This window comes from Hibiscus syriacus, unplaced genomic scaffold (assembly GCF_006381635.1).
Source record: "Hibiscus syriacus cultivar Baekdansim isolate YM2019G1 unplaced genomic scaffold, ASM638163v2 tig00110020_pilon, whole genome shotgun sequence".
In the NCBI taxonomy this organism is placed as follows: Eukaryota; Viridiplantae; Streptophyta; class Magnoliopsida; order Malvales; family Malvaceae; genus Hibiscus; species Hibiscus syriacus.
The window spans coordinates 1,504,025-1,521,132 of NW_024062568.1; the positions used below are offsets into that span (position 1 = coordinate 1,504,025).

Consider the following 17,108-nt stretch of genomic DNA (forward strand, 5'->3'; position numbering starts at 1 on the left):
ATCAAGTCATTTTTATTAATGTTTGAGGAGTTGATGCGTCAACCAACAAAATCGATATAATTATACATTTGGTCCTTATTACTACCTTTATTGTGTTGGTTCTATTTTTTATCTTAGTTCAATAAAATTAACTAAATCAAATTAGGACCAAATTGATTGGAGGATTAAATTTATTAAAGTAAAATAAAATTAAGACCAAATTGATAGACGTGTAAGTCTGATGATAAAATGTATAATTATATCAATTTTATTAGCTGTCTTAGTTGCTTCGTCAAATGGTAACTACACGTGACTTGATTGATGTAATTTAAATAGTTAAGTTATTTGATTAACAAAATTGAAAGATCGATGGTCAAATTAGAATCCCCTATAATTAAGTAATCACATATATAGTTTATCCATTAAAGTAAGATCCATATTAAATTTTTATTATAATTTTGAATGAGCTCGAGATTTAACTAAACCGATTATATATCGTAAATATAAAATACTAATATTAATATCTACAAAACTTTCAATTATCATCAAATTACACAACTCTTTCATAAAATCATGATATTGTCAAACAAAAAAATCATGAATTTTTATGGTAGATAAAGGAAGAGAGAAATAGAAAGAGCAAATATGCATGGGAAGTTGTTACTATATAAACTATATATGTGGGAACTTCTCTGTTACATTCAAACGAAGTATACTCTGATAAAAAAAAGTATACATAAATGTTAATTCACGATGTATATATAAAATCAATTAATTTTACATATTATAATATATATTTTATTTACTATAAAAATGATATAATTTCTAAGTAGAGATAAATATCCTTGATTTTATATGTAAACAGTAATTTGGTAAAGATTCATGCATGACTGTCCACAAAATTTAATTTAATCATTTTATAGAAATTCCACCTATTAATTAGGTAATTGCGTTCATATATTACTTTGAAAAATAATATTAATTAAGAAGAATTTTATGGAAATAATAGTAATAATTCCCAAAGGCACCAAAATCTGAACAAGTTCCTAGTATGTTTCTAAATCTTGTGTTAAAATGATGCAAGTAACAAAATAATTTATATTTTAGATCACTAAACTTAATTTCAATTTTCATTTAGATCATAAATCTTTTATTTTAATTAAATTGCATCATTCAATTTTTATTATTACTAAATTAAGTTACTTATACTTGCATAGTAAAATAATTATATAGATAAATAATTATAACGAATAAACTGAAATTGATTCTTTCATTTACTATATTTTCATTATTGTCTAATAATATTTAATTGATATTCTAAATATTTTTTTGTGAAAATTTTCTCAAACATTTCATCTAAGTAAATTCAAATGAAAAAGAACTAATTTTTTTAATAAATTCTAACATAAATATTTTTAAAATGTCAATTAAACATTATTTATTAATAATATAAAAAGTATATTAGAAAAAAGTCTCAATTTAGTTTTTTAATTATAATTATTTAATGATGTTAGTATAAATGGCTTAATTTATTATTAATATTTTTTAATCATAAAAGTTAAACGATGTAATTTGATTAAATAAAAAGTTTGTGATCTAAAAGAAAGTTAAATTAAATTTAATGATCTAGAATGCAAATTATCACACGTAACAACTTCACACTCGGATTTCTTTCCATAATTGCATGATATTACATAAATTAAGCCCTTGATATGAATATATATATATATATGATATAAACACCACGCTCATTATTTCACGTACAACCAAGAAATCTATAAGCTGGCAATGGTTACAATAGTTGAAGATCTTGCAGAACTTACCAGCATATCAGCAGACATGGAAGGATTGGTTTCGCAGTCGAAACCGAGTACCGAAATCGAATCAAGTCACAGTGTTTTGCTCGATCTGAAGCTCTCGAATCATGACGGCATCAACGGAAGCAATCGCATCAAGGAACGACGCGAATCGAAGATCGAACTCGATCTTTTTGCCCCTAGGAACCCTCAGGGTGATGATCAGAAAAACAAGGGTTTCTCATGCAACTTTTGCAAGCGAGTTTTCTCGACATCTCAAGCCTTAGGGGGACACCAAAACGCTCACAAGCAAGAACGTGCCTTAGCCAAGAGGCGTCACCAAGGGCTGATTGAAGTGAATCCATCTGGCACTTTCAGTCCCCCAAACTTTTCTTATCATTCATTTTCGTCCTACTCTTCCAACCCTTTTCATGGATCTTTCAACAGATCATCCCTCGGTGTTCAGCTCAACTCCATGATTCGTAAACCTTCGCACCAGTGGCCGTCATTGTCTCGACCGTATCATCTTCCCTACGGTCTGTCACCTCGGAAACCCCTAAAGAGCATTTTACAGCCAAGTTTAAGCTTCAATAATGGTGAACTTGGAATCTCAGGACCTTCAACTAGCGCAGTAACAGGGCTGCTGCAAGTGCAAGCACTTCTTTGAGAACTGATAATCAATACAAGGATGGTTCAGAAATTGATTTATCCCTTAAGCTTTAATTATTGTTTTATTGCTCATTTTATTTTAATTAATTTGTTTTATTGTTGTACTTGTGTGCTTGCAGTTTAAATGTTTATCCTTTAAATGAATAAGTGACTTGTGAAATTCAGAATATAATATTTGCTTGATTATTGCATATTTATTAAATCTGTTCATGGTTTGGACAGTTAATTTTATTTTATCCAAGTTCAAATGTTGTTTCATTATTTAAAAAATAATATAATATATAATTTATTAAGTTGATAAAAGAGCATATTGATTTGTTGAGTTTGACGAGAATAAAAATTCATGATTTTATGTTAGGAATAAATTTATAAAATTTATAAAATTAAATATTTTTATCAATAAACAATTTAAAAAATAATCAATTATATAAAAAATTTAAAATTTTCAGGATCGACTGTGTTTACCAAATCCATTGGTCCATCCCTAGATGTAAGTTGTGCGGGAAAGGATTAGAAGGAAGATGGGGGGCTATTTCCTTAGGAGATTTTAATGATACTAAGGAATTAGAAGAGGTTATTCTTGTAGAAGTTGAATGTCATTTGTGTAGAAAAGGTTATTCTTCACAGCGTTATTGACGTTTTATCTCTCTAAATCGTGAGGTAATTTTGTTATATTCTTTAATGATTTGTGGAGCTACGGGGGTGGCAGTGTAATGGCTTTATCTTATACGAGTTTTTTTTCGACATTGTTTTCTAGTGTTAATATGGATGGCTAATCTTGTACTTTTTTTGCAACCATTTGTTTCCGATAATTTGCTATTATTAATAAAATTATTAATCCTTTTGTTGTGAGGAACAAATTGATTTGACTTTTAAAAGGCAACCCGTCAATGTTAGAAATAGTATTAGTATAAAGTAAAATGTTAGCAATGATTATAAAAAGTAATAGAAAGAAGCACAAACCAAACGATCTTAAGTTAAAGAATAGTTATTATTTTTGAGGTTTTGAGTTTGAATACCACATATATCAAGAATATGTACGTTCAATTACAAATGATCGAGAATATTTAAACATAAACACTATAATATTATAGACACTGAATTTGTTCGGATCTAGGCCCCAATTATCCCAACCAAAATCCATTGCCTAAACATGGCCCAAATCTCCCAAACCCAAACGTTACCCCAAACTTGAGCTCAAAAGCATGGATTCAGGTCTAAACCCAAATTCATCCATAAATTGATCAAAACCGCTGGAATGAGAATATCTCAATCATCCCTCAATCCTTAAATCCAGTTAGTCAAAAACTTTCTTTTCTCTAGTCTCTGAAAATTTGACTGTCATTCCCTCCAAATGGTCAGATCCTTCCCTTTTTAAATCCAATGAACCAACGATCACGATCACAAACACACACACTGCAATCCCATGAGGAAAAACACTAAATGGACGGGAGTAGAACCCCCCAAAAAAGAAGGAAAAAGAGACTCAAAAATGGGAAATAAAAAATAAAGAAAAATTGAAGGGGAGAAAAAAGAAAGGGAGAGTTTTTTTTCCCCCTTTCTACTGACAAACATTTCAGATGGTTAGAGAAGTGTCTTGCTAATCCCCATGGTTAGGAGGCGGATGAAAAAAAGGGTAAAGGCATATTAAAAAAATGACATTCATCCTATGGTGGTCCGTGACAAACAAAAGAGGTGAAAGCAGAATCCTTTTCTTTAGATCTACTAAGATATAATAATTTTTGCAGGAAAAGGGCAATGGATACAAGGTAGGGAGGTTGAAAGGAATCCAAAAATGGTTCCTTTCTAGGTTATGATGTTGGTGGGTGACGATAAGTAATGAGGCACGATGGTGTTGGTGATGATCATCTAGATAGTGGAGAGGGGCTACAAAGAGCAATAAAAGAGAGGAGAAGAATAACATCTCTCTCTCAAACATTTTTTTCATTTCTTTTTTTTTTCTTTATTAGCTGCTGAACTTCTTCATTCAGTCAAAGTTATTTCAAGATTTTCAATTCAAAGATTCGTGAGATTTTCCGATGTTTATCTTCTTCATTCTTTTTGAATATTCTTATATATTACGTTTTATTTGTTTATCGTCGGTTTATGAATTGTATGAACTGATCACTCTACAACTTATTAAATCTTTATATTGTTAATTGAAATTTTTTCATATGTAATTATGGACATATTTTAATATAAGTAGTAAAATAACCTAGGAACATTTTATAACTTATAGAGATATAAAATCTAGTTTGAATCATCCACGTTGGTATGAGTTGATTAACTAGGGTTGATTCTCTTTAATTCATAAAATTGTTGATAAGATTAACTTTTAGGAGTCTCTATGAGATTATCTAACCAACAAGGGAGATAATCATTTCAACTTCTCTTTGATTATCGATTAACTAAGAAGATATTATATTATTAGGACATATCGAGTAATTATAACCAACCTACTTAAGAAGAGTTTGGATAATCCTGCATAAATCTATGATTAATTGAATCATGAATTAAATTTTGCGGTATACCTTGATTAGATATCCTCTAATAATTGAATTCCAATTTATTTTTAATTGATTTTTTTTAAATTAAATCTTTTAATTTAATTTACATTACACAAATCCCTCTCATTTATTTTCTTATTTATTTCCATAAAATTAATCTAATACTATTGTGCGGGTTCAACCTTGTATATCACTATTATCAAATTTATTTTAAACAAAAATTATTTATAAAAACTTCGATAATCTGTCGATATTAGATTTATACAATATTTAACATCATAATAATCTTACTCTAACATCTTCATTATATAATTTCCCCATATTTTATGCTCAGGTTGTAGTCATTTTTTCTCCTATGATTTTTCTAAAGATGTCTACATAATGTTATTGCAACCTTTTAAAAAATTTCTTTTAAAAGATTCTACATAATGTGATGGAATTGCCAACTACAAAATAGAAATTTTATTTATTTTAAAATTTTCATAAAATTATACATATATTTTTAAAATATTTATAATTTTAAAAATAAATTATGCATTTTTTTAAATATTTTTATATTAGATTTATTCATACTAGACCTTGGACAAATATATATAGCTATATTTATTAATTTAGGTTGCTTCTTTCGAATCAATAGAAAGAATTTACATCCAATAAATGGCTGCTTAATTAGCGATGAATGCACCAAGTAATAAAATTTTAGGAGACGAAAACATATTATTAATAGAAAATACAAAAAAAATTAAAATAAATAAAATAAATGGTAATTTAAAATTTTTAGTAACGATTCAAGTTCCTTTGTCCATCCTTGAGCAAACCCTCTAACTCATGATCTCCGAACAGTCATTAGGTTGAACTAAATCAAATGCTTTTCCAACCACATTGCTACAAATCGATTGAGCAGCTTTGTTCAAGTATTTCAAATTCACATTCTGCAATTTTATTCCTGTGCATGGATTCTTTGTACTACAATCGAATTTTATAGCTATGGGTGTCGATGATGTTCCTCTTATATCTTCATACACGATGTCATTAATCTTTATTCCAGAACCCTATAATCAATAAAAAAGTAAGGAAAACCCGAAACAATGAAAAGGAAATTGAAAGGTAGTAATGGAACTTTGTAATACCTGATTCGGACAATTTTCGTTATGAGGGCAATAATTTTGATCGATCAGGATAGGGTTTTCAACGTTTCTCATCAAGGAATCTATATATCGAACCCCTTCGACGAATCCAGTACTAGGCTTTGCCCATGATTTGATTCTCAAACCATTTTGAGTGCAGGTAAAGGTTGTCTTCTTCACCGTGACATTTTGGACCCCTTCCTCATTCAGCTCCCTTGCTAGGCTTCCAATGCTGCAAAGTTCAAATTAACACAAATTGCTTCGTTTTTAGTATAAGTAACTATGGAATTTGATATACCGTACCTGATGCCATGACCGGGACCGCAAGTGACTTGTTCGATCCATAAATTCTTTGTGCCTTGGCCGATCGAGATGCAGTCGTCACCGGTTTTAATGGAGCTGTTAATATTTCCACGTTTGTTGATAATTGGACATGGATGCCGTCGGTATTGGGGCTATCACCGGCGGCAATGATCTTAACTCCTTGGATTTGCACATTTTGGCATTCATTGATCACAATGTGAATCTTTTGGCTATTTAAAGACAATATTCCATGGATCTTGATGTTGTTTGAGTTTGTAAAATGCAATGTCTGTTTCTCATTAAAAAATCACTCAAGGTTAAATACCGACTCAAATTGTAATTAGTAATTAAATTAGATTGTATTGCGATTCTAATGATATTATACTTGGTAATTGAATTTATTAAATAAGTAAATATTTATTTTAGATAAAACAAATTATGCAATTAAATATCGAGTATATCTTAACCTTTATAATCACGAGAGAAAATTATTTTGGAAAGATGTAATTTATTTGTAATCTTTATAATTTTTGTGGTTTGTGTTATAGAGATAATTTTGTAGAGATACTGAAAAGAATGATTTGAGATACTCTAAATTTTAGTATTAATATTGAATTTTATGATAATTGTGATATTAAAATATTTATATCCTTAACGATCTATATGTTTATGGTGAATTATTATTCTTTTCATATGTGGAAGTAAACAAGATTAAACTACGTTAAATCTCGTCTTTTATATATGTCTTATTTTATATTAGTTTTGATTTGATTATTTTTTCGCTCGTAAATTCCTAGCACTAAGAACTATATATACAATAAGGAAATGCAGAATTGAAGAATGAAGGAGATGATGAGAGAAGGTACATACCGTGGCTCCAGAAGGACAGGAGTTATTGTTGGAAGCTTTACAAGCCCAAAGAGAATGCCCTTTGGCATCAAATGCTCCGGCACCAATTATAGAAACGCCACTCACATCTCTAAAGCTAAACCAATTCTCCGAGTTTCCAAGCATTCCATAATCCAAAGGAGCCACCAATGGTGCCATCGATCCTAATAATGATCTCAGGGCTTTTGCATTGTCCTTTAAAAGCCAATGAACTAACTAAATACCGCCCTTTCGGCACATATGAAGCTCGAGTCAGTCGAGCCACATGCTGCATCCCATGCCTTGAGGAAACCCTCGGTCGAGTTATTTCGACCCATTGGGTTAGCCCCAAAGTTTAATACATTAAACTTCTTCATTGCAGATGTTGAACTCATACATAACATAAGAAAGAGAATCGAAACAATTCCATGCAAATTAAACCCAGAAAGCTTCATCGTTTTAAACACTGTTTGGCTGGAGAGAAAACTGAAACAAGCGTGTACTATAGAGAGAAAATTCAGAGAATGGGGAAGTTTAAGATGAAAAGTGGAATATTTAAACATGTTAAGGTTGGCGAAGAACAACAGTGTGGGACGTTTTATTGGATAAATGTCAAAAGTGTAGGGTTGAAGAAAGCTGCAATGGCGTCCAAAGGCTCTATATGAAATACAGTGCACTCTGAATAGATGGCTTGGGTTCCAATTAATCTGCGATTTAAAATAATGTTAAAAAGGATTGCGAGGTTTATCTGAAACTGCGGCGCAGTCACATTGAAATGAATTTCATTCCAAATTAATAACTTTTTTTTCTAGATTAAGGGATCAAAGAAACATCATTATGGAATGTATATACCAAAGTGTTAAAATCAATAATATACGAATTATTTCTTAATTATAATATAACAAAGACATGACGTATAACATGTACATTCAAGGACAAAGACATGATTTATATAAAAGAATACGGACTTAAGTAGTTATATTAAAATATTTTGGATGTTTACAATGTAACATCTGTTCAAAATTTTCTTAATCAATTGATAATACACACCCTACAAATATAGCTGTTTGAACCTATAACCTCTACAGTTGACAACGTTCTTTTTTATCACTAAAGTCATTAATGAATTTCGTATATATTTAAATTTTTAAAATTATAATATTTGGTTCATAAACATTCCCTTGAAAATTATATTATTTCATATTGCCAACAATGTTAAGATTCCATAATGTAGGAACTAATCTTATTATTTTTTGCGTTAGTGTTAGACTATGAATATAGTCTTAAATTCTAAATTGATTTATTATTATTTTAATAATTTTTAAAAGCAAAATTTAAATCTAATTCAAAATAAAAATAATAATTTTCTTATAAGTTAATATGGGGATGTTATATTTTAATAATATAATTATTAAGTTTTTTTCCATCTTATCATCGTCATCATCATAAAAATGCTGGAATAAAACCTCTCGCGGCAGATTATCATTTCACAATAAAAAAATAGATGTGCTGGAATCTTGATTATGAAGATAATTATATTATGCTAATAAAATTTTGGTTTAATAGTAGAAAAGACCTTCAGTAAAAAAATTAATTGATTTTTATGAAAATTTTACAATCAACTGAATTCTTCCGGTAGTAAAAAAGAGTTAACTGCAACATATATCCCAAAACTATGAATTTTATTCTAAACTGGTCCCTAAACTTTTGTTCATTTTAGTTTCATCCCTAAACTATGACTCCCATTTTAAATTGGTCCCCAAACTTTTTAACATTCAAAATTCACCATTAAACTATGACCCTTATTCTAAATTAGTCCCGAAGCTTTTATACATGCCAATAATATCCCCCTAAATCATTCAACGCTTAAAAGTTGAAATTAGAATATCTAAAAGTTTAGGAATCAATATAGAATGAGAGTTATAGTTTGGAGATTAATTTGGTATGTTCAAAAGTTTGGGGACTAATTTCAAATGAAAGCATAGTTTAAGAATGAAATTAGAATATTCAAAACTTTAGTGTCCAATTTAAAATGAGGATCATAGTTTAAGGACATATGACACAAACAACTCTATAAATAGACTTCTTTGTTAATGATTCTTGTTAATTGATTAATTTTTTTGGTTAATTAATAAACAATAAAAAGCATAATAGCATAAAATTGTAAAATTATTAAAAAATTGGAAAATTTATAAAAGTATTAAAATTATATAAAAATTGTTAAAGCTATGAAAATTATAAAATTATAGAAATCATAAAATATAAAAATTATAACATATTATTTAAAACAATGAAAATTATAAAAAAAAATAAAAACATAAAGTATGTAACCCCCTCAGACGATAAGGGTAACCTGATCCGATCTGGAAGTGTCACATTAGGGCCACCGGAGCGACCCACCATAAAAATAGCAGAAAATTTAAAACTTTTATTAAAACATGTAACTTATAAAATGATTTATCATTATACCGAAACAAAATAGATTTTTATACTCGTATAAAAACAAAATACAATTACATGTCCCCTAATCACATGTACCATACTCTGCAAGCAATGCCGGAAGAACTCCCTTACTGATTTTGATAGCTGTATTGATACAATCTTTTAACCTGAAATGGTGAGTAATAGAGTGAGCTTCGAAAAGCTCAGTAATACAAAACTACCAGATGATGCTGAAGAACGTGCATATACAAATAAACATATATTTCCTTATTGGTTCAAATATCTACATATTTCTTTGGCTGAGCTGAGGTCCCATTGATATTTCAGGTATTGACAGATAGTATTTAGTTCTGATAGAAAATATTTGGGATGTTTAGGTTCAGGAGATCAGAATAGGTTATCTAGTGTATTCCCAAAAATCATGTAACTTTTCAGATCTTTTTAAAACATATATATATATATATATATATACCCCCATCCGTCAAGTCCAAAATGTGTAGGTTCCCCAGAACCATACGTGTAGGTTCCCCAGAACCATACACACACCGTCAAGTCCAGTAAGGCCCTGAGCACATAGCCGAGGAGCCGATAAGTAAGGCCCTGAGCACACATCTGAGGAACCTCCAGGTATACTTCCTCCAACATTACCCCCAAGTAAAATATGTCCGTCTGTAAACGGATATATCAAAAATCAAAACATAAATCAGGTCAAATATCATATCAAAATCCAGGTCAAGTATCATATCAGAATCCAAGTCAAGTATCATATCAGAATCCATGTCAGATATCAGATATGAATCCATGTCAAGTATCATATCATAATTCAAATCGAAAATCAGATAAAATATTCATGTGAGTAGGGAACACACCAGAGTTTATGGATATTATTTAGAGGTACTGAATAATCTTAGCAGGCAGAGAAACACTGATTTTTAGTATACCGATAAAATACCGGAAGTTAGAAATACTATTGGAAAAGTTCATTAACTGACGAAATCATCAGTTATTCAGAATGTGAATTATCAAGATCATATCTTATTCGGACAGTTTTCAGAAGTTGTACGTAATCAGAAGGGTATTCAGAATCTTTTACATCCATGTCAATTGATCGGATAATCGAACAACTTGATAACGAAGATTCAGAACCTTAACAATCTATGTTGACTGGCTAATTCATTTTCCTTCCAGGGTATTTACTCTTTAATACCACAAATTCTTGTTCATAGATCATATTCAGAATCATCGCTGAATAGATCTTCCAATGGTCTTTATTTCATTTCCAAGCTTCCACGATATCATGAAATACTGACGTACTTGATTTGTAGCTCATGCTCCATAAGGACAATACGTCTTATAAACTCATCAGAATTTTCAAACTTATCCAAATCACTTACTTAATCCTCAGTCGTTGAGGTTACTTAGCTTATTTAGCAGTCAAGTCCATTCTAGTTACTTCGGGGTTTTCCAGAGTAATTCAGACGTTCCTAATTTCAGATACATATTGTACTTCCGATCCATTCAATTTTTTCTTCGTAGTTGATTTATCGAACAAATGTCCATTCTTAATACTGAATGCGATCTAGAGTTGAGCTGAGTTGAATACTTCCAAAATTATCATCGACCCAAACTTGAGAAGAAGAACACACATTCAAGTAATATCTATGCCATTCAGGTATTGACATAGCTTTAGGGTTGATCTATTCACTTAAATTATGTTCCATTACTTTTAGAGGTAATCCAATACCTATGCTTATTTGGATTCCTTAATTAATCCAAGACATTTACTTAGTATCGGCCATAAGGATATTTTGGTTATTTTGGCATTTAGTTTTATTCCATTCATTACAGAGCTCGAGGATATCCAATCATTCCTGAGCTTGGTGATATTCTTGGGTCATTTCTATTATAAGGGTATTCTGGTCATTTTACAGATTCAGTGTATTTTAATCCTTTCCTTCCATCTGATCTTACTATTAAATTCAATCTTATCATTTATTTCAGTCCTTTCGAACAATTCTGACAACTGAACACCCCAGATAAATTATTCTTCAGGTATTTACTCATTACTCGGATATTTTCGGGTCAAGTGCCTTCTCAGATTTTACAAATGGAATGTCATGAATTTTTCTGTACAAAGATATTATCTTAACAATTAAATCTGTAATTTATCGAGTTAAGTACAAATCCTCAAAGTACTTTCTTATTCCGGGTTAACTCGGACTATTTTTACCTCTCAAGGACATTTTCGTAATTTCTTAACTAGATAATTTCGACATTAGCTCTTAACGAAAATAATTATAATTTAAAGACCCTATGGTCAATTACTTCCTCGAACATTCTCTGATCTTGAAATTATTCCTTAACAAACTTCTAGCATCTTACGCAAACCCTTTTTGACGTTGAAACCCGATTATACAAATTTTCTAAGCAAACTAGCATTTCTTATGCACATCTGTAGTTTTATCATATCAATATATCATTTCAGAGTTATTAATAAACTTCCAGGGACAATTCTTGACATCTTACAATATAAGGGTATTTTCGTAATTTTACACTATCAGAATATTTTCATAATTTCTCATCCAAATACCTTTAACATTTAACCTTTGATGATATAAAATATAAGCTACAAATCCATGATAATTCCTTTATCACCAATCAGATAACTCATAATATAATTCTAACAATCTATCAATTTCTTATATTAATCATCTGAACCATAATCAGTTGTCAAATTTCTACTGTATTCGGATCGAGTGTAGAAATTCATTAACTACACAAATGAGACCAACATTATCTTATTCATGCATTTACCAATATTCACATGTTCATAAAGTATAAAGAGGTAGTAAAGTATTACCTCGATTTCTGTGCAATACTGATCGACCATTAAATTCCATTCGAACGCCCTCGATCTTGAAATCATCTTCCAATATTTCCTTGTATCCATATCAACATAAATTATATAAAAAAACGGAGCTTAATTACGATAAACGGATCGAATCGGGTGATAAATCAGTGAAAAGCAGCTTAGCGGGTTCGAATTTGGCAAACCGGACTTCGGATTCAAGACGTCGAAAGCATAAAATATGACTTTTCGGAACTTTGGAATTTTTGATCAAAATCAAAGTCAAAGGGTTTGACTGCCAATTTCGAGGCCTTCGAGTTCGAATTTCGAAAAACGGACTGCGAAATCGGATTTGGAACGTCGAAAAATGACATGATAGGTATACTCGGTCAAAGTCAAAGGTCGTTTAATTCCCGGTCAAAGTCAGTCAAAGTTTTGGTCAACTGTGGTCAACGCCGGTCAACAGTCAACGGGTCGGGTCGGGTAAACGGGTCGGGTCGTAACCGGTCAAATCTGTAAAAAACCGGTCAAACCGGTCATTTGGACCATTCCCACGCGCAGTGGAGGCGCGTGGGGGCACGTGGGACCCCCTCTGGTGTCCTATAAATCACGTAAAAATTTCTAAAAATTATTTTGAGCGATTTCGAGATACTTACAAAGCTCGGTTCAAATTTTTGAATGGAAGAGAGCTCGATTTCAACAAATCAGAAACTTTGACTGCTTCACCTCCTCACGCGCCGCTGCAGACAGAGAACAAGGATGATACCGGCGAACTCGGAATGGAACAAAGAACACGATGGTGCGAGAGGTGTCGTAAACGGATGATCGGATCGTCGTGAATCAACGAAAAGCCAATTGAAATTGAGTTATTACCGACAATACTTTCGACTGAAATTAACGACGAACGGCGACGATTCACGACGAAAGGTTTGAGGGGTTTTGCTCCTCCGTCGACAACGAACACGATGGTGGTTTCGGTTCATCGATTGGAGGTCGGACGACAAGTAGATCAGAGATCAAAGTTGGTTGACCGGAGGAGAGAAGATGATAAAATTCTGCAGAAACATACGGGAACCGGGGTTTATAATTCATCCTATAAAAAATGGTTAAATCATGAGTTTAGTCACTGAACTTCCTTCATTTCTTAAAATGGTCTACAAACTTCTAAATTTTACAATTAAATCCTCAATTTTCTTTCAAAATACCAATTAAATCAAATACTTTATAATTTCTAAAATTTAGCCCCTAAATTGGGGTGTTACAAAGTATACAAAAATTATAAACTCAATGAAAATTTTATTAAAAGTTATATAAAAATTTTATAATTAGATAGATAAATTTATACACATCAAATCATAAATATAATCAAGTAATCAACTAAAAATATACATAATGCATGACATTAATGTTTATTGTAGATGAATTTAAGGTTTTCGTTATTATTTTGCATTTAACGTTATCACTTTTCTCACGTTGGTAACTTAGTCTTATCGATGTTTCATTTAATAAGATCACTTGATGAACAATATTCGATGAACAATATCGATACTTCAAGAATGAGTATGGATATTTGATGAAAAATTCACCAATATTTGTTATGTAAATTCATAGGATATCGACACTTCAAAAGAAAAGGGCTAATTTTTAAGAAAGAAGAAATGAAAATGCTTATACTTAATCACTACTAATATTACAATATTTTACACCTTTCAGTCTCCATACAGTGATAGAAATTGTCATCCCAAGTTATTGTATTATTTCGAATAGAGTGACCTCGACTTTCAATTGAATAAGAAATTAAAGTTCAATACCTATATTGAAGTGTTTTAACATTCAATGCTAAAATCGGGAAAAAATAAAGTGTAGTGGCTAATGATGTAGTTTGCTAAAAAAGCTCTACACCTTTGAAAAGTTGGAGAAATTTAGGAAGACTTCTCATAATTTATGTTTAATTCTTTTAGAAATCAATAAAAAGAATTTACATCCAACAAGTGGCTACTTCATTAGCCATGAACTGTACATAAAGGTACCAAGTAACCAAAAGGGTAAATCCTCTAACCCATGATTTCCAAACAATCATTAGGTTGGACTAAATCAAATGCTTTTCCAACCACATTGCTACAAAATGATTGAGCGGCATTGTTCAAGTATTTCAATTCACATTCTGCAATTTTATTCCAGTGCACGGATTCTTTGTACTACAATCCAACTTTATAGCTACGGCTGTCGATGATGTTCCGCTTATATCTTATATAAGATATCTTTAATCTTTACTCCCGAAACCTATAATCATTATAAAGAAATTAGAGCTAAATTCAATTGGATAAAAACTCGGATTTCTTGAATTTTTTTAATTGTGCAATCATTATGCATAATATTATCTTTTAAAAGTAAAAATGGGGATTGTAATACCTGACCGGGACAATTTTCATTGCGAGGGCAATAGTTCTGATCGATTACGATAGGGTTTTGAACGTTTCTCATAACGGAATCCATAAATCGAACACCTTGAACAAATCCGCTACTCGGCCTTGCCCATGATTTGATTCTCAGACCATTTTGAGTGTCGGAAAAGATTGTCTTTTTCACTGTAACATTTTGGACCCCTTCCTCTTCCAAATCCTTTGCTAAACTCCCAATGCTGCAGAGTTCGCATTAAGCAAAACAAACCAATATCTGTAAGTGAACAATGAACACTGCTTCTTTTTTAGAGTACAAGTAGCTATGGAATTTGGCATATCTTACCTGATGCCATGACCGGGACCACAAGTGACTTGTTCGATCCATAAATTCTCGGTTCCCGGGCCGATCGAGATGCAGTCGTCTCCGGTTTTAATGGAGCTGTTAATGATTTCCACATTGGTTGATAATTGGACGTGGATGCCGTCCGTATTGGGGCTATCTCCGGAGGCAATGATCTTAATTCCTCGGATTTGTACATTTTGGCATCTATTGATCGCAACGTGGAACATTTGGCTGTTTAAAGACGTTATTCCATGAACCTTGATGTTGTTTGAGTTGGTAAAACGCATTGTCTGTTTTCACACAAAACATTTGTTATAATAATGAGAAGAAAATGCAGGGCTGCAGTATAAAAGAAATGGAAGAAAACAATACCGTGGCTCCGGAAGGACATGAGTTGGAGTTGGAAGCTTTGCAAGTCCAAAGAGATTGTCCTTTAGCATCGAATGTTCCGGCACCGGTGATGGAAACTCCAGTCACTCCTTCAAAGCTAACCCAATTTTCGGATTTTCCGAGCACTCCATAGTCCAAAGGAGCCACAATGGTACCATCGATTCTTATAATGATCTCAGGGCTTTTGCATTGGCCTTTGAAAGCCAATGAGTTGACCAAAAACCTCCCTTTCGGCACATATATGAAGCTCGAGTCAGCCGAGCCACATGCTAAATCCCAAGCCTTGAGGAAACCATCTGTCGAGTCGGTTCGACCCATTGGATTAGCCCCAAAGTTAAGAACATTAAACTTCGTTATTGCAGATGTTGAACTCATACTTGACATGACAAAGACAATCACAACAATTCCATGCAAATTAAATCCAGAAAGCTTCATCGTTTTAAGCTGTGTTTGGAGCCAGAGAAAACTGTGTGCAAACGTCGAGAAAATAAAATCCAGGGAATTAATGAAGTGAATATTGTTGATTTGATGATGAATGGATGAGAGAAAGTGGGATATTTATACACGTTGAGCTTATAAATGAATGATGAAGTGTACGGCCTTTATTATTATTATTTTGTGTGGATAAATGTCAAAAGTGTAGGATTGAAGAAAGCTGCAATGGCGTTCAAAGGCAGCCATTTTCAGTGCTTTTGTATGGAATATACAGCGTACTTGGAACAGTTTGCTTGGTTTCCGATTCATCGGCGATCCGAAATACGTTTTAAGAGGGATTTAGGTTCATCCCCAGAGCGGCTCAGTCATATTGAACTGAATTGCATTCCAATTTAACAAATATTGTTTTTGAAAAATAATACCAAGTCCAAGTTATCAACTTAAGGTATAACAATCGTACGTTGTTTTGAGATTATTGACAAACTATTTATAAAATTTGATTTTTTTAAATAATCTCTTTTTAAATGTATGAACACATACTTATATTTATAATAACATTTGATTTTTTTTAAATAATCTCTTTTTTAAAAAATAACTTTTAAATTTATCAAATAATATTGTAAAAATATAATAAAAATAACTTATAAAATTTTTAAAAAAATAAGTGCGAGATTTTATGTCAAAGAACGTATTTATAAAGTTTAAAAAGTTAAATTTATAAATTTTTGAAGGCAAAAATATATTATCTATAAATATAAAAAAAATTTAAAAATCTAAAAAGGCGATTGTGTTTCACCTGCCTCGTTATCCATCCTGCCAGAGAGCATGGAAAAGGGAAAGATCTTGCAACAACTGTCCTCAACGCGTGAAATTGACATAGGCACATCAACATATACGAAAGAAAAATGAGGAAAATAATAAAATAAAAATGAATAATTTACTCGTATATAATTATAAAATCGGATGGATAATTATTGAGATCTATTAACGTATTTTTTTA

At 31.3% G+C, this 17,108-nt stretch overlaps 1 protein-coding gene and 2 pseudogenes across 1 annotated transcript; 1 reads left to right on the top strand and 2 right to left on the bottom strand.

Moving 5' to 3' along the window:
- Positions 1–1,767: 1,767 nt before the first annotated feature.
- On the top strand, positions 1,768–2,442 carry LOC120213388 (zinc finger protein 4-like). The gene has a single exon (XM_039211553.1). The coding sequence runs from the start codon at positions 1,768–1,770 to the stop codon at positions 2,440–2,442; it is 675 nt and encodes a 224-aa protein (XP_039067484.1).
- A 3,330-nt stretch (positions 2,443–5,772) lies between these two features.
- Positions 5,773–7,703, bottom strand: LOC120213389 (annotated as a pseudogene).
- A 6,889-nt stretch (positions 7,704–14,592) lies between these two features.
- On the bottom strand, positions 14,593–16,133 carry LOC120213391 (annotated as a pseudogene).
- Positions 16,134–17,108: the final 975 nt, after the last annotated feature.